The sequence below is a fragment of the Puma concolor genome, chromosome E4, assembly GCF_028749965.1.
Source record: "Puma concolor isolate L17-30 chromosome E4, mPumCon1.1.hap2, whole genome shotgun sequence".
Lineage (NCBI taxonomy): Eukaryota > Metazoa > Chordata > Mammalia > Carnivora > Felidae > Puma > Puma concolor.
This window is the reverse complement of record NC_141683.1, coordinates 60,541,595-60,563,910: the sequence shown is the minus strand read 5'-3', so window position 1 is coordinate 60,563,910 and position 22,316 is coordinate 60,541,595. Positions and strand designations below refer to the sequence as shown.

Below are 22,316 nucleotides of genomic sequence, written 5' to 3'. Positions count from 1 at the left end.
GCATCACTCATCATGAGGGAATGCAAATCAAAATCACAATGAGCTATTACCTGACACCTGTCAGAATAGCTAGAATCAAAAAGACAACAACTAACAAGTGTTGGTGAGGATGTGGAGAAAACAGGATCCTTGTGCATTTTTGGTGGGAATGTAAATTGGTGCAGCCACTATGAAAACAGTATTGAAGTTCCTCAAAAAATTAGAAATATCCTATGATCCAGTAATTCCTTTACTGTGTATATTATCCAGAGAAAAAACACTAATTGGAAAAAATCTATGCACCCTAATGTTTACTGCAGCATTATCTACAATAGCCAAGATATGGAAGCAAACCAAACGCCCATCCATAGATGAATGGGTAAAGATGTGAATATTACTCAGCCATAAAAAGGAATGAGATCTTGCCATTTGCAAAGTATGGATGGACCTAGAGGGTGTTTTGCCAAGTGAAATGGGTCAAAGACAAATATCATAGGATTTCGCTTATATGTGAAATCTGAAAAACAAAAGCAGAAACAGACTCCTAAATATAGAGAACAAACGCGGAGGGGAGGGGAATGGGGAAAAATAGGTGAATAGGGGTAAGAGGTACAGACATCCACTTAAGGAATGATTAAGTTACAGGGATGAAAAGTGCAGCACGGGGAATAGTGTCAATGGTGTCTTAGTAGTGTTGTGTGGTGACAGATGGTCGGTACACTTGTGAGTATAGTGTAGTGTTTATTAAACATGTGGAATCACTGTTGTACAGCTGAAAGTCTCTACTTCAGTTAAAAAAATGAAAAATAATTTTAGGGGAAGGATAAATTTATGGTTACTAGGAGAAAAAAAAGGAAACCAAACAGACTGAGCAAGTATTGTGCAAAGAAAGTGAACGACGTGAATTAATGTGAAACACATAACAGACATATGTATTTATATGCTGGTGTATTAAAATACTTGTTTGCCACTAACGCCCTTTATGCAAGTTTTTATGCTGGTTCTTGATGTCAGCAGAAAGTGTTCAGAGACAAACCAATACTTTTCTCAAATAATCTTCAATTGGTTCATTGAATAAAATGGGTTGCAATTGTTTGTCATCAAAAACAACCAAACTTGTACATGTGTAGGCAATGCAACGATTTCTTAGACCAATAGCAATTGTAAAACACCTTCATTTGGAAGGTGCATTTCCACTGAAGTTAAAAAGTGAAAAATGCATGTTTTAAAATAGAAGAAACACAGTGGTGAGCTCAGTTGTGTAAGTGTAGGCTACAACAAGAGTAGCTTTGGTGTATGACATTGGGGCCGGTGCCATGGGATTTTGTTAATGATGAAACTATTACATAATACTTTAAGCACTTTTGTAATAAACTGCTTCAGATGGGATGGATTCTAATATACAGTATTTTTTAGACAGGAGATTGTGTTGTAGTAGTCAACAGAAACTACTGTTGGAATTTGTTAGTTAATGTAAGCAGATAGGACTCCTTTCAAATGCTTCTTTGGAACTTCTTTTACATTAAAGTTTATAATAAATTTGTGATAAATGCCTCTAGCTTCAGGTAGATGAAATGGATAGGTATTGGTGAAACTGAGTACAGTTAGACACAGTGAGTATCCGAATCTTAAGAGGCTGTTGATGGCTATCCTGGAATTTTGAAGACTAGAATATTCATAACTTTTATAGATCTTCCATTCTCTTTGTTGCTTTTTGTCATAATTGTCCCTGAATTAATTCACTGTGTAATGACATCTGTTTGAAACAAGGTAGTTTTTAATCAGCCAGTATTTATTGAGCATCTCCTCTGTCCCAGGCACTGTGCTGGAGGTTCAGTGGTGAACAAGATTTACGTGGTCTCTGCCTTCATGAGGCTAACGTTTTAATGGGAAAGAGAAACATACAGTAAATAATAAAATGGTAATTTTAGCTTGTGATCAGTGCAGAGAAGGAAATCAGTAGGATACTGTTCCTCTTCTTGCAGAGAAGACTAGGTAGAAAGACTGCTTTCTAGAATAGTCAAGAATACTTTTTTTTTAAAGATGTAATATTAAAACAGATCTGAAGCAAGAGAGAGATGCAGCCATGCAAAACTAGAAGGAAGAGCATCCTGGGCAGAGAGAGGCAAAGGCTTTGAGGTGAAAGCTTGGTGTTTACTGGAAATTGTTAGTGTGACAGAAAGTAGTAAGTACAGGAGAGAATGTACAAGGTGAGGTTGAAGAAATAAGCAAGGACCATACACACTATAAGCCTTCTTAGCTACAGGAAGGAATTTTTTCCCCGCCCCTCCCCCCTTCCCTTCTGGCAACCATCCGATCTCTGTATGTAAGGGGTACAGGAAGGAATTTTACCAAACAGGGAATTAACAGAATTTGGTTAGGTTTCTAAAAGATCCTCTTGAGTTTTTAATGGATATATTGAAAGGAGGCAAGAAGGGAAGGAAACAGTCCGTAACTGTTAAACCATTTCTCTAGTCAAGGCAAGAAATGGCTTGGACCAGAGTAGTGACAGTAGAGATGGAGAGGAATAAGTAGATTTCATCTTGGTAAAAATCAGACCTTGCTGATGGACTGGATACAGGAAGAGCGTGAAAAGAAATAAAGACAATACTCAGGTTTGTAGTATATATTTCAGAGTAGACAGGGAAGAGAGAGGAGCAAGTTTAGAATGTTTTGAGGCCCTGGTGAGGTAAGATCTAGAAATAACAAGCAAGCAGCTGGTCTTCCCAGCCTAGAACTTCGTGACGAGATTTGGATGATGCCAGCATTCATCATTTCACTATGTGCCAGGCACTGTTCTGGGCACTGAAAATGCAACGAAGAGAGACCAGTTCTCTGCTTTAATGGATCTACTGCATATTGACGAGGTTACTTAGGCAGAGGGCAAAAAGAGAAGAAGACCAAGCACAGAACCCTAACAAGCTGTGGCATTGTAATACTGAGCAGAGGCTGACTTGTTGAGGTCTCTCTGCCTGCAGGTACTATCCTGTTACACATACTGTCACATTCATCATCAGTGCTGATTCAGGTTGAAGATATGAGGAAGAGAAGTAGGATCCTAGATGCAGTAATTTCATAGATCTCATTGGGGTACTTGGTGGGGGAGGGATGTTTGTGTGCTTTTGTTCTCTGGATTTTCATTCTTTGGGGTTGTGACTTGTGGTGTTCCTGTCTTGATCTTTCCATGTTGCAGGGTTTCTTTGAATGTCTGATTGTCTTTGGTTATGTTCATATTTAGAAATGAGGCTGCAAAGCTGAGTGTTTAGTATCGTTCATTGGGGATTAACAACTAATTGGGCTTTACTCTAGGGGAAGCAGATAAGAGCTGGATGCTAAGTTGAGACAAAATCCTAAATGCCAGAATATTGAGGGCTTTGTCTTAAGATACTAGCATCCGTTCTTGCTGCCTAGTTCTCTAAGAGTTTATTTCTTTGCACAGTCAGGGAACTTGACCATGCTTTGTACAGAAGAAGTTCAGCCTCCTGGTCTTAACCTCTGCTGTCTGGCCAGGGATATGTCCATGGGTTCAGAGCCTCTCTAGAGTTCTTGTAGGCAGATTTGTGTAGCTGGTTCTGTGGGGGCTGAAGGCTATGACTTCCTTTGTCTAGCTTCATCAGTTACCACTCCTTCGTTTACTTTCCATATCCCACAGGTGTGTTACACTCTCTTCCATGGAAACCTCTTTCTGTTTTCTCCTTTCCTGTGGACCTCTACTATTTTTATTCTTTTGACTGTCATTTTGATAGGATTTTGGGAGCAAGAGGAGATAAATTTATGCATTTTTAACCAGAAGCCCAGCAGATAGTAGTTTTAAGAGGTGTAGTTTTTTTTTCTTTCAAGTAATAAATTTATTTTTTAATTTAAATCCAAGTTAGTTAACATACAGTATAATCATGATTTCAGGAATAGAATTTAGTGATTAATCACATACAACACCCAGTGCCAACAAGTGTCCTCCTCAATGCCCATTGCCCTGTTAGCCCATCCCCCTACCCAATGCCCCTCCAGCAACCCTCAGTTTATTCTCTGTATCTAAGAGTCTCTTAGGGTTTCTCCCTCTCTGTTTTTATGTTATTTTTGCTTCCCTTCCCTTAGGTTCATCTGTTTTGTATCTTAAATTCCACATATGAGTGAAGTCATTTGATATTTGTCTTTCTCTGACTTTTATTTTGCTTAGCATAATACCCTCTAGTTCAAGGGCACCTGTGTGGCTCAGCCGGTTGAGCGTCCAACTTCGGCTCAGGCCATGATCTCACTGCTCATGGGTTCAAGCCCCGCATCTGGCTCTGTGCCGACAACTCGGAGCCTGGAGTCTGCTTCGGATTCTGTGTCTCCCTCTCTCTCTTCCAACCCTGCCCGCACTCTGTCTCTCTCAAAAATAAATAAACATTATAAAAATTTTAAAAAAATACCCTCTAGTTTCATCCATGTTGTCCCAAATGGCTATCAAAAGGAATGAAATCTTGCCAAGTAATATTCCATTGTATATATACCACATCTTGTTTATCCATTCATCCATCGATGGGCATTTGGGCTCTTTCCATACTTTGGCTATTGTTGATAGTGCTGCTGTAAACATTGGGGTGCATGTGCCCTTAAGAGGTGAGCTTTTTATTTTGACATCATTTTAGAGTCATTTTTTCTTAGCCCAATTTTTTCAATTTTATTTTTTATTTTTTAAAATTTACATCCAAATTAGTTAGCATATAGTGCAACAATGATTTCATGAATAGATTCCTTAGTGCCCCTTACCCATTTAGCCCATCCCTCCACCCACAACCCCTCCGGTAACCCTCAGTTTGTTCTCCATATTTGTGAGTCTCTTCTGTTTTGTCCCCTTCCCTGTTTTTATATTATTTTTGTTTCCCTTCCCTTATGTTCATCTTTTTTGTCTCTTCAAGTCCTCATATGAGTGAAGTCATATGATTTTTGTCTTTCTCTGACTGACTAATTTCACTTAGCATAATACCCTCCAGTTCCATCCACGTAGTTGCAAATGGCAAGGTTTCATTCTTTTTGATTGCCGAGTAATACTCCATTGTATATATATACCACATCTTCTTTATCCATTCACCCATCGATGGACATTTGGGTTCTTTCCATACTTTGGCTATTGTTGATAGTGCTGCTATAAACATGGGGGTGCATGTGTCCCTTGGAAACATCACACCTGTATCCCATGGATAAATGCCCAGTAGTGCAATTGGTTGGTCGTAGTGTAGATCTATTTTTAGCTTTTTGAGGAACCTTCATACTATCTTCCAGAGTGGCTGCACCAGCTTGCGTTCCCAAATTTTATTATTTTTTAATGTTTATTTTTGAGAGAGAGTGTGAGTGGAGAAGGGACAGAGAGAGGGGGGGACAGAGAGAGGGGGAGACAGAGGATCCCAAGCGGGCTCCCTGCTGCCAGCAGCTAACCCAAGAACTCACAAACTGAACTGTGAGATCATGACCTGAGCTGAAGTTGGAAGCTTAACCAACTGAGCCACCCAGGCACCCTGAGTTATTTATTTTTAACAAATATTTAGGTGGCTCTCATATATAAGGCCGAAGACTAGGGAAACACAGGAAAGAGTAACATGATTGTCCTTGACTACAATGTCTCCTGGCTGACGAGCAATAAAGCGAAGTAAAGACAATGGAGTTGTATATGGTAATTTCTTATCACTTTTAAAAGTGTTTCCAAAGATAATGATACATCAGGGAGCAATCACTTCAGTGTGAGGGTTAAAAATAACGTGAAATACTTGATGGGGTAAATGTTTTATTTGGTTCTCCTGGAAAGATGAATAGAATTTCTATGAGCAGAGATTTGGGTTGAAGCGAGGACCTTCCAAAAGAAGAAAATGACCTGAACAGTGACTCAAAGGAATGAAGCAGAGACTGTTTAAGAGAAACTAGTGAGTCAGTTTGACTAGCATATAGAGCCTCTATAGCAGCCTAGTTCTGAGCAGGGTGTAAAGACTGGGTTATCCTTGGAAAAGAAGAGGAATCTTAATCCTGAAAGAAGAGAAAAGGACATCATTGAGACCTTTTGAGACAGGAAAAGAGGATTGTCAAGGCCTTCATGCTACATGTCATTGGAGTGAATGAGATTGTGTTGGAACTCAGGAGTAAGGTTGCAGATTTACTCAAAAGACTGACTCCCTTGTGACCTTATGACTTTGGAGTGGAATTTCATAAATAAAATAAACCCATCTAAGAGGTGTTCAAACTGGGGCTAGATTTGAGGCTGCAAAGTGAATATAAATAGCTTAACAACGTGGACAAAGCAGTTCTGATATTTGACAGAGTGAATCCTCCTTTACTAGAAAATACAGTCATTCTTAGGGGGGGTTGGTGGGATGATTTTGAGGAAGAGAATCCAGAAGAAAAAAATGAAAGAAAAATACCGTATGATTTCACTCATATGTGGAATTTAAGAAACAAAACAAATGATCATGGGGGGGAAAAAGACAAACCAAAAAAGAGACTCTTAACTATAGAGAACACCAGAAGAGAATGGGGTGGAGAATGGCTTAAATAGGTGATGGGGATTAAGGAGTGCATTATGATGAGCGGTGATATATGGACGTGTTTAATCACTAAATTGTACACCTGAAACTAATATTACACTGTGTGTTAACTGGAATTCAAATTTTAAAAAGTATAAGTAAAAACATCAAAACAGTATCATTCTTAACAGTGTAACTATTAGATTTGGAGGCATTTTCCCCTGGGATCAGATTCCTATAGGTTTGTTCTTGGGTTCTTTGTTTTTAATCTTGGAATACATTGCTGGTTTTTCAATTGCTTTTATTTCAGATACGATCTACATGGAAATGTGTATATGAGGTACTAAATTTGGGAGTTTAAGTTCCAGAAAAGGAGCAAAACTAACTGGAAATTTAAACATTACTTGATTCTGTGTGTCTGTGTAAGAACTTAGGCTGTTTCAACCTAAGCCTTCATTTTAGACCTAAGAGTTTTATGAATCCTATTTACTGAATCACTTTAGAATAGCAGTGGGAAATTCTTAATTTTATATTTAGTCTTCCATTCAGTTAAGTAACTCCAATTAAGTGCAGATAACTGACTTTTTACACTTAGTGTTTAGCATGTTTTTAGTAATTTTTAAGTGATTCTTGGTAGGTTCAGGCAAGCTTTTAATTACTCAAGTAGTAAGTACTCTTCTGAGTCTCAGTAGACTGTGCCTAGTGGAAAGATACGGGTTTATAGTGGCTGTCGTTGTAAAAATACGCTGTTCATCATTTTCTCTCCAGTATTATCTCCTGAGGTCCCCGCTCAAACATCACCTTCTCAGTGGTACCTCTCCCGGCTGCCTTACCTAAAATGTCCCCTGTCTGCAACATTTCATATCAGCTTTTTCATCTTTATTTTTTTCCTCCTTAGAACTTGTCTTGATCTGATTTATTGTGTATTCTGCCTACATCTTTTTTGATCTGTCTTTCCTACTAGAAAGTAAGTTTTGTGTGATTAAGAGTTTCTGTGTTTCATTCAGTACTATATCCCTAGTGCCAAGAACAATATCTGGTAAATAGTATGCACTTAGTAAATGGTTGTCAAATATGGTAACCATGGTCACTAATGTGTCTCTGTAACACTCATTTTATTCCAAGGTAGAGTTTACCGGTTATGTGTAGTTTATGAATTTGCATCAGAGGAGATACATTAAAAAAAAAAAGCATTTTCTGAAAAAATCTATTTTTTGTTTGTTAAATGTTAAACCTTTGAGTAACGATGTTAGTTTTTCTTAAATGATTTTAACTAAGTAAGTTAGAAATCTGGCATATAAAAACCCTTAAACAGTGCTACTGCTGTTAAGGATATTAAAGTCCTTTTTCTTTTTTGTACAGGTGCAAGTGGCATGAAGAAAACGATATTCTCTTCTGTGCTTTAGCTGTTTGCAAGAAAATTGCGTAAGTTAGAGAAAGGAATTTCTTCATAATGCTGTATTCTGCATTGAATTCTTAGCCATTTTGCCCGCTGTTGCTTTCACCAATGGGGTTAAACACTGTTCACTTCTATTTCCATAATTCTCTTTTTAAAAAAATGGTTGGGTTTCGTGTGTGTGTGTGTGTATGTGTGTGTGTGTTTTCATGTTAACCGTTACTATTCTGCACGTGTGACACTTGTTTGGGAGAGTTAACCACCTGAGTGATTTGGGTGAACCTTCAGAAGCATTTATTGAAAATTTTCATTATAGGAGAGTGAAGTTCCCTACCATCATTAACAACAGCACCTCCTTGTTAAGGTGCTCAAAAAAGACCCTTTTCTTCTCATTTTTAAAAATGTCTCAAAAGAGAGCGAGAGTGAGCAGGGGTGGGGCAGAGAGAGAAAGAGAGAATCTCAAGCAGGCTCCAGGTGGTCAGCACAGAGCCCAGTGTGGGGGCTTGAACTCACGAACTGTGAGATCAGGATCTGAGCCAAAATCAAGAGTCGGATGCTCAGCCAGCTGAGCCACCCAGACAGCCTGCTTCTCATTCTGTAGTGAAAACACCTGGAGCCTCAGCTCTCTGGGTGCTCTGGTGGTCCCTTTACATGGCTGGTGGCATTGGTTTTGAGGATAGATAAGTATTTTTAAAGTTGTAGCCTAATTTCTGTTGCTGCCCTCTCCTTGCCTTAAACATTTGAGAATTCTAGTAATCTTTACTCCCATCCATGTTTCCTTATAATGAACCTGAAATTTTATCTGGTAATCAGTGGAGTATTGCTTACTAGTAATGACCAGTTTATTGTATGTATTGCTACCCATTCCCATTTCTTCTCTGAATCTCTCAATTCCTGCCCCCCCAATTTAGAATGGTATATCTTACATGCTTTTTCTTTATATTAGAAATTTTAAAAATTTGAATCCTTTTAGAATGAATTAGATCAGATTCTGATAATGAGCTTTTATTATTTCCTTTTAAAGGTACTGCATCAGTAATTCTCTGGCCACTCTCTTTGGAATCCAGCTTACAGAAACTCATGTACCACTTCAAGATTATGAGGCCAGCAACCGTGTGACACCCAAAATGGTTGTATTGGATGCAGGGCGTTACCAGGTAAGGAGCTGACTTTTAGGAGCTCCTGGTCTCTTTGTGCTGTTCCATGTGGTCCTGGCCAACAACAGCTAAAGATCGGGACTTTGGTTCTCTTTCTCGTAAAACATTTTTTAAAAATCCTTTGTGGAATGTCAAACGCTTCTTAATCCAATTGGACCCAGTTGCATAAATCTTTTTTCTTCTATATTTTCCTACTATGTTTAACAGAGTTTTAGGAAAATCAAAATTAGCAGTGGACTAGTCTATACAAATCATATCCAAAGTTCATTCCAAAAATTAAGTGTCTAAATGTAGACAGTATAAATATTTAAAATATTTACTTCAAAAATAAGTAAGACCTGATTTAGGATTTGATTAAAAGCTGTCTAATTTCCCTACCACCTTTCTTCCCTCCTTGCAATTTATTTACTAGTAGTCCTCTATATACTCCTAATAACATAGCAGTTAAGAGTATAGACTGTGGAGTTAGAATTCCTGAATTGCATTTCAGGCCTGCTACATACAGTCTGTGTGTCTTTAGGCAAGTTATTTGAGTTTTCTGTGCTGATTCCTTATCTGTAAAACAAGAATAATAATAAGGGCTAGTAGTTGCAGGATTAAATGCAACTGTATATGAAAGTGCCAAGAACTCTGCCTAGGAACATAGTACATAATAAATGTTGTTGTCACTTGAAAATAGTTCATAAAACAGTGAAAAGGGAACCCCCAAAACAGAATGAACTATTGTTACAGTCAAGGATTAGGATCTCACAAGTATTATACTTAGCAAAAGAAGCAGACTCAAAATATTATATGACATTCTTTAAAAGGCCAGACAATAATGATAACATATCCAGAGTTCCCAGGGGCTTGGGCTGCCTGTAAGGGGACAGCACGAGGGAAGTTTTTGAGGTGATAGAATGGCTCTGTACCCTGATTGCGGTAGTGGTTTCACAGATCTCTTCGTGTGGTAAAATTTGTAGAGGTGTACCCCCCCAAAACAAGTCCATCTTAGTGTATGATAATTTAAAAAAGAGAGGGTGCCTAAATGGCTCAGTGGGTTAAGCGTCTGACTCTTGATTTCGGCTCAGCTCATGATCTCACAGGTTCGTGAGATAAAGCCCCGCTTCAGGCTCTGCACTGACAGTGCAGAGCCTGCTTGGGACTCTCTGTTTCTCTCTGCCCCTCCATCGCTCGTGCATGTGTGCACACTTCCTTGCTCTCTCTCAAAATAAATGCACATTTTAGAAAATAAAACCGAGGATATCCCGGAGGTCTCTGTATATTCTTCAAGCAAGACTTTTCTTTCTCCTGTTAACTCTCAACCCAGTGATTTATCATCCAGTACCTATTTTGTGTCCTTCCGGGGACATTAGGCAATGTTTGCAGACGTTCTCGGTTGTCCCAGCGGGGGAAGGGGTGCTACTGGCATCAAGTGGGTAGAGGCCAGACGTCCTACGATGCACAGGACAGCCTCCCACAGCAAATGTCAGTAACGCCCAGGTTGAGAAACCTTGCCTTCTTACCCTGTCATCACTGTGTTGAGACTGCCAGAATTAATCTCTGTATTATTTTTTACATCACTCACTGCAGAAACTCAGGATACCTAAATTCTCCCTCATCTCCCAGACTCTTCTTGTTTGGCTGACTGTGTTTCCCGGCCCCACCCAACTCCTGGAAAACTTTTCCGTGGGTCTCTCAACCTTAGTTATCAGCAAAATCTCAAATATCTTCAATCTTTTCTTGGGAAGATCTGTTTATCTTCCGTCTTCTAACTAAAATTTGGCTATCCTCTAAAGATACTGCTTCCCTATTAATCCTATCAAATCATACCCTCGTGAGGCACCTGGGTGGCTCAGTCAGTTAAGCGTCTGACTTTGGTTCAGGTCGTGGTCTCACAGTTCGTGAGTTCGAGCCCTGTGTCAGGCTCTGTGCTGACAGCTCAGAGCCTGGAGCCTTCTTCGGATTCTGTGTCTCCCTCTCTTTCTGCCCCTCCCCGGCTTGTGCTTGCTTGCTCTCTCTCTCAAAAATAAACACTACAAAAAAATTTTTTTAAATGGTGACATCTTTTTTTCCCCTCATTTATCATGGGCTTAGATTTGAGATAGTTTTCCTTGTTTACCATTGCCTCTTATAGGCTTGTTCCTATCTTCTCCCTAAAATCCTTAGACTTTGGATCTCCTGCCATAAAGGCTCTAGCGCCTGATAACCACATCGTGGAGTCAGTAGGCCCCTGAGTGGCATGTCCTCATTCCTAGAGCAACACTGAGCCGTGTTACCAGACAGGATTCCTGCCGGAATTCTTGAGGTCAGCTTCCACGTAGATAATCCAAGTGCCTGACCTCTCAGTTCTTTGACTTCCCTTTCTCCGGCGGTCCTGTTTCCCACTATCCTGTCCTAGACCTTGGTGGTACCACTGGCACATATGCAGTGCTGCAGCCTCTCCTGAACCTCCCTCACCCCTGCCCTTGACCTCCTTTCTTCCCAGCTTAGATCTCTGGATCTGTTGTTTCCACTCACTTGCAACATCAACTTCATTGACCCTCCCTTTTTTTTTTTTTATCATACTTGATTGATAAACACTACCCTGACTGAATCTAACTCTTCCCTATTCTATTCCTATACTCCTGAAGCTAAATGAGACTGAAAAGAAACTGCCATACTGACTGATCTAATCACTACCAGCTTCAAGTGAGCCCTTAGTGTTACCTGTCGGTTGTCCATTTCTCCCACTCTCCTAGAGCTTTTTCTCACCCCCTTTCTTTTTTTTGTTTTTGTTTTTGTTTTTTTTTTTTAATGTTTATTTTTGAGAGAGAGAGGATGAGCGGGGGAGGAGCAGAGAGAGAGGAAGACACACAATTCAAAGCAGGCTCCAGGCTCCGAGCTGTCAGCACAGAGCCCGATGCAGGGCTCGAACCCACGAGCTGTGAGACCATGACCTGAGCCGAATCGGACGTTTAACTGACTGAGCCCCCCAGGCGCACCTTTCTCACCTTCTTTCACTTCAGACTTCAACCACCTCATCCCTCATTCATCCTTGTTTGAGCTGATGCCCTTGCCTCCTACTTCTCTGAGAAAATAGAAGCAATCAGAAGAGGTTTTTACATAGTCCTACCACTGCATCTACCATGTACTCTTTGACTCCTGTTTTAATGCACGAATTGTCTGTGTTCCTGCTTAAGACCAATCCTTCCATTTACGTTTTAGATCCTATTCTCTTACCTGCTCAAAGATGTGGCTCCAATAACTTACTTCTCTTTCCCGCATCATCAGGGTCTCTCTCTGTTCTGAATCACCAGGAAACATGCTATGGTCTGTTTTTAAAATTAATGTTTATTTATTTTGAGAGCAAGCGAGTGTGAGCAGGGGAGGGGCAGAGAGAGAAGGAAGGAGAGAATCCTAGGCAGAGCCCCACATGGGAGCTGAAATCAAGAGCCAGACACTTAACTGGACTGAGCCACCCAGGTGCCCTGTCATCTCATCTTTAAAAGTAAAAACCCTCTCTTGACCCTGTAATTCCCCTCCAGACACTACCCTCTGTTCCTTTTACAGCAGTCTCTTCAAAAGTTGATCAGACATTGTAAAAGTGGGTGTTGTTTGTATTTTATAAACAGTAATTTGAAATTGAAGTAGGTGATCCAATAATTGATAAGAAAACCACTTTTTCCCTTGTATTTTTCTTTGTTACTTATAGAAGCTAAGAGTTGAGAGTCCAGGATTTTCTCATTTCAACTCTTCTAATCAGGAACGAAGGTCAAACACACACACTGGTAAGCATCTTCTAAGAATGTACCTCAAGAAGTATTGGGCCTAAAGCTTATTCAGATTCTAGGGTATGGTACTTATTAAACAGATACTCTAAATTAGTTTTAGGTTGGGGCGCCTGGGTGGCTCAGTCGGTTGAGCATCCGACTTCGGCTCAGGTCATGATCTCACAGTCTGTGAGTTCGAGCCCCGCATCGGGCTCTGTGCTGATGGCTCAGAGCCTGGAGCCTGTTTCCGATTCTGTGTCTCCCTCTCTCTCTGCCCCTTCCCTGCTCATGTTCTGTCTCTCTCTGTCTCAAAAATAAATAAAAACATTAAGAAAAAAAAATTAGTTTTAGGTTATGAGGATCTTATTGAATTGGGAATTTTATTTGATGTTACCACCTTAAACAATTTCAATATGTATATTTTTGTATCACTTTAATTTAGTCTTATTTTTGTTCAAGGCATTTAAAATAAAGCCTTTTATTCCTGTAGCAGCTGTAGTTTTGTAGTTCTGTGATGTCTTTGGGCAGATAGGAAAATTTTAAAGCTAGTGACGTGAAATTTCAAGTGGTGCCTGAAGAACTTCAATTAAGGTTTCTGGGGCTAAAAGCAGAAAGAAATATTCTTGTTCAGGCTTCTGCCTTTATTCTGAGAATCTGTTTTCCTTTACTAAGAATCTCTGTCCTATTCATGAAAGGCCTATAATAGGATAAGAGTTAATCGAGGCATCTCTAATTAATAAAACTATAAAATTGCTACATTTCTTTTCTTGTATTTCCAGTATCCTTAGGTGACTGTCCATCTGGGGTGAAAATTTCTGGCCAAAACAGCAGTGTTCGGGGAAGAGGGATTACGCGCTTACTAGAGAGCATCTCCAATTCCTCCAGCAATATCCACAAATTCTCCAACTGTGAGACATCGCTCTCACCTTACATGTCCCAGAAAGATGGATACAAATCTTTCTCTTCCTTATCTTAATGATGGTACTTTTTTCAATTTCTGGAAAAATTACAGGCCCAACTTCCCTTCTGACTAGTCATATTAAAAAGATCACATCAATGATAAATGTCACTACTGTAAAAACTACTTAATTTGTAAGGAAATTCTGTTTCATAGATTAAAAATAATTGTGGTTGGAGAAGATCTTGGCATTTTTGCTTTTATTTTCTTCTTAGGGCTTGTTCTACTTCCTGACTGTATGGTGTGAGCGCCATTAAAGTTTGAGTCCTTTACAAACAAAACTGGCATTTCAGAGTTGTGCTTTTTGGGAATGTTTTGATAATCTTTTCCTCTACAATAAAGGTACTGAATATCTGTTATAAAAGTTTTTCAAATAGTGTTAATCTGTTTCTTCCCATTATGAGATGTGGAACCTTATTTAAGTACCTACTTTATAGACATATCTGTTATCTATCATCTTGGGAAATCCTTATAACCATTTTGAGAAAGGAGATTACCTCCATTTTACACACACACACACACACACACACACACACACACACACACACACACACACGACTCAGAGATCCAGGTCACATTCAGGAGTAACTGTAACTGACTCCAAGGACTGTTTCTCATATATGGCATTGTCTTCTACTTCCTTTTCATCTATTTTTGATATCAGATCTTTTAACAAGAAAAAACTCATACAGTGTAAGTTTATATTGCATTTTCTACTAGAAGATTTTTTAAAAAATCTTATATCCAAGCTTTGAAAACCTATCTTTCTTCAAAATCAACATGACAGTAATTGGGTTGGCTGGGGAGATGAAGAGAAGGCCTAAAATTATAATTCAGATCCATGGCTTTAGGTGCCCAAGTCCTGTTCTATGCCATCTGAATTTAATCTTGTATTATTCAACTTATATTTTAAAAATTTTATAGCTTGTGCTGCACTTTTGTAGTATACATGTCAGATAAACCAAAACAAGAAGTTCCAGAGATTTAGGTTAGAAGAATGGCTGATCTTTCTCTTCATAAACCCCCCAGATCTCATTAGTGAAATTCAAACTCCTGTCTCCCACTTTTTTTCAAAATTCTCTTGAAAGCAAATTTGAGGTATTAACTACCCTTCGGGAAGACTTGATGAGTGATTGGGATAATCAAAGTTATCCTGGTTGAAAGTGATTTCTGCTCCATTTTCAGTAACATTTTCTTTGTGTTATCTGACAATATTTAGAGCTTTTAACTGTTGCTGTTTGAGTTCATCACTGAGTTTTTCCTCAGTTGCTCATTTTGAGGTGCCCGTATTTCTGTACGAGATGTTCAGTGAACGTTAGAATGAATAATTTCCAGTAACATCTCCCATTCCATAGGTTGCCTTTCAGTTTTGCTGTGCAGACAGAAGCTTTTTATTTGGATGAAATCCCAATTTTTGCTTTTGTTTCCCTGCCTCAAAAAGTTGCCATGGCCGGTGTTAGAGAAAGTACTGCCTGTGCTCTCTTCTGGGATTTTAATGGTTTCCTATCTTACGTTTAGGTCTTTAATCCATTTTGAATTTCTTTTTGTGTATGGTGTAAGAAAGTGGACCAGCTTGTTTCTTTTGCATGATTGCTGTCCAGTTTTCCCAACACCATTTTTTGAAGAGACCATCTTTCCTTTGGATATTCTTTCCTGCTTTGTCAAAGATGAATTGACCATATACTTGTGGGTTCATTTCTGGGTTTTCTGTTCCACCGATTTCTGTGTCTACTTTTGTGCCAGTTCCATACTGTCTTGATCACTACAGCTTTGTGTTATAACTTGAAATCGGGAATTGTAATACACCTCCAGCTTAGCTGCACTTTTATTTTTCAAGGTTACTTTGGCTATTTGGGGTCTTGTGGTTCCAACATGTATAAATAACTTAAAACTCAACACCCAAAAAGGCAATCCAGTTAAAAAATGGGCCGAAGACAGGAACAGATATTTTCCAAAGACCAACAGATGGCCAACAGGCACATGAAAAGATGCTCAGCATCACTCATCATCAGGAAAATACAAATCAAAACCACAATGAGATATCACCTCATACCTGTCAGAATGGCTAAAGTTGACACAAGAAACCACAGGTGTTTGTGACCATGTGAAGAAAGGGGAACCCTCTTACACAGTTGGTGGGAATGCAAACTGATGCAGCCACTCTGGAAAACAATATGGAAGTTCCTCAAAAAAGCTAAAAATAGAACTACCCTACAATCCAACAATTGCACTGCTAGGTATTTACCCAAAGGATACAAAAAGATAGATTGAAAGGGATACATGCATCCCGATGTTTATAGATAGCATTGTCAACAATAGCCAAATTATCAAAAGAGCCCAAATGTCCATCAACTGATGATTGGATAAAGTGTGTGTGTGTGTGTGTGTGTGTGTGTGTGTGTGTGTGTGTATACATACAATGGAATATTACTCAGCCATAAAAAAGAATGAAATCTTGCCATTTGCAATGACGTGGATGGAGCTAGAGAGTATTATGCTAAGTGAAATAAGAGAATGACAGATACCATATGATTTTACTCGCGTGGAATTTAAGAAACAAGCGATCATGGGAAAAAGACAGATGGAGAAACAACCATATAAAGAACAAAGTAATGGTGACCAGAGGGGCAGGGCAGGGGAAGATGGATTAAATAGATGATGGGGATTAAGGAGCTCACCTGTTGTGATGAGCACCAGGTGTTTTATGTAAATGTTGTGTCAGTAAATTGTATATTTGAAGCTTAAAAAAAAAAAAAAAATTACCATTGCAGATAGTGGAGAAGGAATGCCAGAATTCCAAATCCACATCAAACAGTAAAGTACTCCATGAGGAAAGGAGCCCATCTTTCTTGTGGAATCCATTCCCATTCCTTTCCTCAAAAGTAAATGATTAATTTCATTTATTCAGGTGAACATGTTCTGAGGGTCTGCTAAATGCTGGGTAGAAAATACCAAGGTAAATAAGTTGTTTCCCCTGTCTTCAAGGAATGTCATTTCATGGGTGTCATGAAGGATTACTGTATTACTAAAAGTGCTTAGCGTCACCTGGGTGACTCAGTCCTTTAAGCATCCAACTTTGGGTCAGGTCATGATCTCACGGTTCGTGGGTTTGAGCCCCGAGTCGGGCTCTGTGCTGACAGCTCAGGGTCTGGAGCCTGCTTCGGATTCTGTGTCTCCCTCTCTCTCTCTGCCCTTCCCCCGCTCACACTCTGTCTCTCTCTCCTTCAAAAATAAATAAACATTTAAAAAAAGTGCTTACGTACATAGATCAACTAATAGAATTGAGAATCCAGAAATAAACTATGGTCGTTTGGTTTGACATTTGTGCCAAGACCATTCAATGAGGGAAATAATAATAGTCTTTCTACAAACGGTGCTGGGACAATTGGATACCCACATTCAAAAGAATGAATTTGGGCTCTACCATTTACAAAAATTAGCTCAAAATGGATGAAAAACTTAAATATAAGAGCTAAAATTGTACAACTCTTAGAAGAAAACATAAGGGTAAAACCTGACCTTAGATGAGACATTGGTTTCTTAATAGGACAACAAATGTAAAAGCAACAAAAGAAAAAATAAATTGGACTTCATCAACATTAAGTCCAGTAAAAGTGTTCTTGTGCATCAAAAGACACTGTCAAAGTCAATAAAAACAGCCGCAGAATGGATGAAAATATTTGGAGATCGTTTTATCTGATAAAGGTCTAGTATCCAGAATATATAAATAACTCTTAAAACAGCAATACAAGACAACCTAATTAAAAACCGGGTGTGTTTGGGCAGCTGGGTGGCTCAGTTGGTTGAACGTCTGACTTCGGCTCAGGTCATGATCCCACAGCTCTGTGAGTTCGAGCCCCGCATTGGGCTCTGTGCTGACGGCTCAGAGCCTGGAGCCTGCTTCGGATTCTGTGTCTCCCTCTCTCTGCCCCTAACCCACTGGCATTCTGTCTCTGTCTCTCTCAAAAATAAATAAACATTAAAAAAAAAACAAACAAACCGGGTGTGGTATCCTTTAAGTTCTTTTGCCCATTGAAAAAAAATTTTTTTAACATTTATTTTTGAGAGACAGAGCGTGAGCAGCGGCGGGTCAGAGAGAGAGGGAGACACAGAATCCGAAGCAGGCTCTAGGCTCCGAGCTGTCAGCACTGAGCCTGAAACGGGGCTCAAACTCGCTAACCGTGAGATCATGACCTGAGCTGAAGTCGGACACTCAACTGACTGAGCCACCCTGGTGCCCCTCTTTTGCCCATTTTTTAATTGGGTGGTTCATTTTCTTATTAAGTTTTAAGAGTTCTTTATACAACTTGGATAACTGTATTACATGTATCTTTTGCAAATAGTTTTTCCTCTGTGGTTTTTCATTTTCTTTGTATTGTTTTTTGCAGAACAGAATTTTTCATTTGAATGAAGCCCAGTTTATCATTGATTTCTTTCATGGATTGTGCCTATAATGTTATATCTGAAAAGTCATTTCCATATTCAAGGTCATCTTAGATTTTCTTCTTTGTTATCTTCTAGGAGTTTTATATTTTTGTGTTTTCTTTCTTTCTTTTTTTTTTAACGTTTACTTATATTTGAGACAGAGAGAGACAGAGCATGAACGGGGGAGGGTCAGAGAGGGAGACACAGAATCCGAAACAGGCTCCAGGCCCTGAGCTGTCAGCACAGAGCCTGATGTGGGGCTCGAACTCACAGACCGTGAGATCATAACGTGAGCCGAAGTCGGACGCTCAACCGACTGAGACACCCAGGCGCCCCAGTTCTAAAAATATAATTTAAAAAACCCCATACATTTGGAAGTCATAGTGGAATCCAAAAGCTTCTTTGTAGCTAAATGATAGTAATGATAGTAAAATAAATGATAGTAACTAATGTTATGATTCTGGATAGAATTAATAATACAAATTCTACATATTACATTAGGATACTGAGTGAGGGAAAATATGGCTTTAAATACACTATGAAAAGAAGGGCTGAAAATTAAGCAACTAAATACCCAACTTAAGAAATTAGAAAATGAACAATAAACCCGTGAAAAGTAGGAGAAAATGACTCAACCTCAATGAAATAGAAAGCAGAGATACAGTAGTAAGGTTCAACATAGTCCTACATGGCTCTTTGAAAAGACTATTGAAATAGACAAAAAACTGATGAGATGAACCATTCCAAAAAGAAAGAAGGCACAAACAATGTTAGGAATGTAAAAAAGGACATAAATCCAGGCCAGCAGAGGCCAAAGAGATGGACTAATACTATGAACATTTCGAACCAATAAATTTGAAAACTCAGGTGAACTGGAAACAAATTCCTAGAAAAATATAATTCACTAGAGGTGCCTTAAGACAGAGAAAGCCTACACCATATACATATGCCTGTGTCCAAGCTGGGTTTATTCAGGAGAACAAAAGTGATTTAGCATTAGAAAATCCATAAATGTCATTTATTACATTAATAGATTCAAGGGAGAAAAGCGTGTTATTATTAGAATAGATGGAGAAAGAAGCATTTGACAAAATTCAACACCTATTCATGATAAAAATTCCAAACTAGAAATAGGATTGGAGCTTCCTTAGCCTGATGAAAAGCAACTACAAAAATTCTACAGCAAATATTCTTAATGGGGAAGCTTTAAAGGCATCTCCTTTCAAACCAGGATTAAGACAAAATGCCCTTTGTTACTGCCTGTGTTCAACATTGTACTGGAGTTTCTAGCAAGTACGGTATAAAAAGGAAAATAAAATTTGGAAAGGAATAAATTGTCATGCACAGATATGGTTGTCTACATAAAAGCTCAAAAGATCTATAGATAATGGGCAGAAATAGTAAGTTTAGCTGGCTAATGATCAGTATAAAAAGTCAAATACATTTCTACACATCAGCAACCGATAGTTTGGAAAAAAAGTTTTAAAAAGAAAAGAGCACTTATAATAGCAAATACACACACACACACACACACACACACACACACACGACTACACTTTAGTGAAAAACATTAATAAAGACCTACACAGAAATTTATTTAATATTGAGTCTTCCTATAGATAGGTTTTCTCTTTACAGATGGTTTCCTAACTATAGAAAGAATATCATAAAGATTTCAATTCTCCCTGGACTCATCTGTAGATTGAATGCAATTTTAGTTAAAATCCTTACCTTGTTTTTATGGGACTTAGTAAGTGAATTCTGGAAAGAATAGAGGCAAAGAAAAGCCAGGACACCCCTGTAGAGGAATAACGTGAATCTTCAGATCCACGGTTTCTTCAGTTTATTTCAAAGATTATTGTAATTATAATTAAGATTGTGAATACTGCAGTATGAGATATTGCAGTAAGGATAGACAAATTAACAAATGCAACAGAGTCAAAGACCGTGCCTTCATGGAACTGATATATGACAGAAGTGACATTTCAGACCAATGGGACTATTTAGAAAATTGTCCACTTAGAAACTGTCTATTTAGAGAAATTGATAAATGCAAAAATAAAAAACAAAAACAAAAAAACCCCTGAAATTAGACCCCTTCCCTACCTTATTCAAAAGAGTCCTTTTACTTGGCCTAAGGATTTAAATATGAAAAGAAATTTAAAATTTTAGAAGATGTATAAGGTCCTAAGGATTGAGGTCATAAGGATTTTTGGAACACAGAATACAGAAAGAGTTCACTATAAAAAGCTATTGATACGTGTGGCTACTTTAAAGAACTTATGCTCGTTAAAACAAAAACAAAACTACAGAGATTATGCAAAGACAAGCCACAGGCGGGAAATTAGAAACACAGAGTCAGGATAGTGGCTGCCTCTGGGGAATGAAAGTGAAAAAGGCAGAGGAATATATGTGTCAAATATTACTCTGAAAGGGATAATACAGAGCAGATTTTAATAGAAGTTTTTGGTGACTCGGGCAATAAACAGTGAAATAAAGAGCTTCCTTCTCTCGAGTAACAATATCTTAATCTTTAAGACGGTTTCTGCTAGTTGATATGGAAAGGGCTAGAGTTAATGAGTCACCTGAAACTTAACTTTAGAAAATAAAGGCAGGGGCGCCTGGGTGGCTCAGTCAGTTAGCGCCCGACTTTGGCTCAGGTCATAATCTCACGGTTGGTGAGTTCGAGCCCTGCTTCGGGCTCTGTGCTGACAGCTCAGAGCCTGGAGCCTGCTTCGGAGTCTGTGTCTCCCTCTCTCTGCCCCTCCCCAACTTGTGTTCTGTGTCTCTATGTCTCTCAAAAAATATATATATGTAAAAAAAAAAAACAAACTTTTTTTTTTTTTTTTTAAAGAAAATATAGGCAGAGGTGCTCTGAGTGGTACATCTGTAAATTAGGTGTCTGCATCAGCTGCTGAGCTGAGACTTTGTGTCTTTCCTTGGCTTTAAGAAGAAAAACTGAAACTTTTTGCCAGCCCCACTTGGATGCCACCTTGGGAATGGATTCACCCACCACATCACAGTTGGAGGAATCTAAAAAGTCCATTTCTCCATTTGAGATGACAGGCAAGGCTGGCAATTTAAATAAATTTGGCTTCCCAGGAGCTGAGAGGCAAATCTGCCAGCAGAGTCCAAAGAGCATCTACCATTTTTACTAGAATTTGCTAAAAATAACGTACATTTTCTGTCTCCCACTGGCACACAATGGTGTTAAGTACAATTACTTTACCACCAGGACAGGTGAGAAAGGAGCTTGGTGAGTGTTTAAAAAGCCTTTAACTAGTAACATCAGACCCTTAACTTAAAAAAAAATTTTTTTTTAATGTTTATTTTTGAGAGAGAGGGAGAGACAGAGTATGAGCAGGGGAGGGGCAGGGAGAGAGGGAGACACAGAGTCCAAAGCAGGCTCCAGGACTCTGAGCTGTCAGGATAGAGCTCGATGCGGGGCTCGAACCCATGAGCTGTGAGATCATGACCTAAGCTGAAGGGGCAGCTCAACCGACTGAGTCACCCCAGGCGCCCCTCTCAGACCCTTGACTTTTACCACATGCTATCTGTGCCCTTGTGGAATTCTTCAACTTTTCAGGCACCTGCTTTTAGCTGGAAAAAAAAAAAAATTGTTGGGGGCTAAAGTGCTGCTGAACATGACCTGAACTTAGACATCAAGTATACTCATTCGAGGGCATTTGGGTATATTTACATAAAATATAAGCACACTCCCGCTAAATTTCCACCAGCCCCGTCTTTCTAGCCAGGCCAGAACATGATTTCATCTCTGCCTCTCTCAGGACACCTAATATTTTTCATCTTGTAGTAAAGCAGGGTCTCCCCAACTTGAGGACAAAAAGACATTCTTTTTATATTAGTACAATTATTCGGAATAGGTACCTTACGCACAAATTCAAAAGACACGAAGGGTATGCATGAGTTTCTATGCGTGACACGTATAAGACCACTCACTGTGTTCCCCATATTGCCGGTTTCTTGGCTATCCTGCAACATCCTTCAACATGTGCTATTCTATCGAACCACACCAAACACGTATACAGTCATAGGTTCTTTTTCCTCTCTCTCGGGAAAACAAAACAAAACAAAACAAATAGAAATGGTAGCATCCTGTTCTGCCCCCTGTTTGTTTGTTTGTTTTCTACTCGATGAATCTTGGAGCCCATTCCA

The 22,316-nt window shown here is 39.0% G+C and overlaps 1 protein-coding gene across 4 annotated transcripts in view; it reads left to right on the top strand.

Annotated features, from left to right (window-relative positions):
* MAEL (maelstrom spermatogenic transposon silencer) overlaps positions 1–22,316 on the top strand; it is a 65,893-nt gene that overhangs the window by 24,729 nt on the left and 18,848 nt on the right. For 2 of the 4 annotated variants that reach the window (XM_086693537.1, XM_086693536.1), the window contains 4 exons: positions 7,836–7,898; positions 8,894–9,026; positions 12,700–12,775; positions 13,537–13,898. In XM_086693537.1, coding sequence (XP_086549663.1) covers positions 7,836–7,898; positions 8,894–9,026; positions 12,700–12,775; positions 13,537–13,733 — 469 coding nt within the window. In that variant the 3' untranslated portion in view covers positions 13,734–13,898. Of the gene's footprint in view, positions 1–7,835; positions 7,899–8,893; positions 9,027–12,699; positions 12,776–13,536; positions 13,899–22,316 lie in introns of those variants that run through there. The other 2 variants (XM_086693539.1, XM_086693538.1) reach the window with 2 other exon arrangements.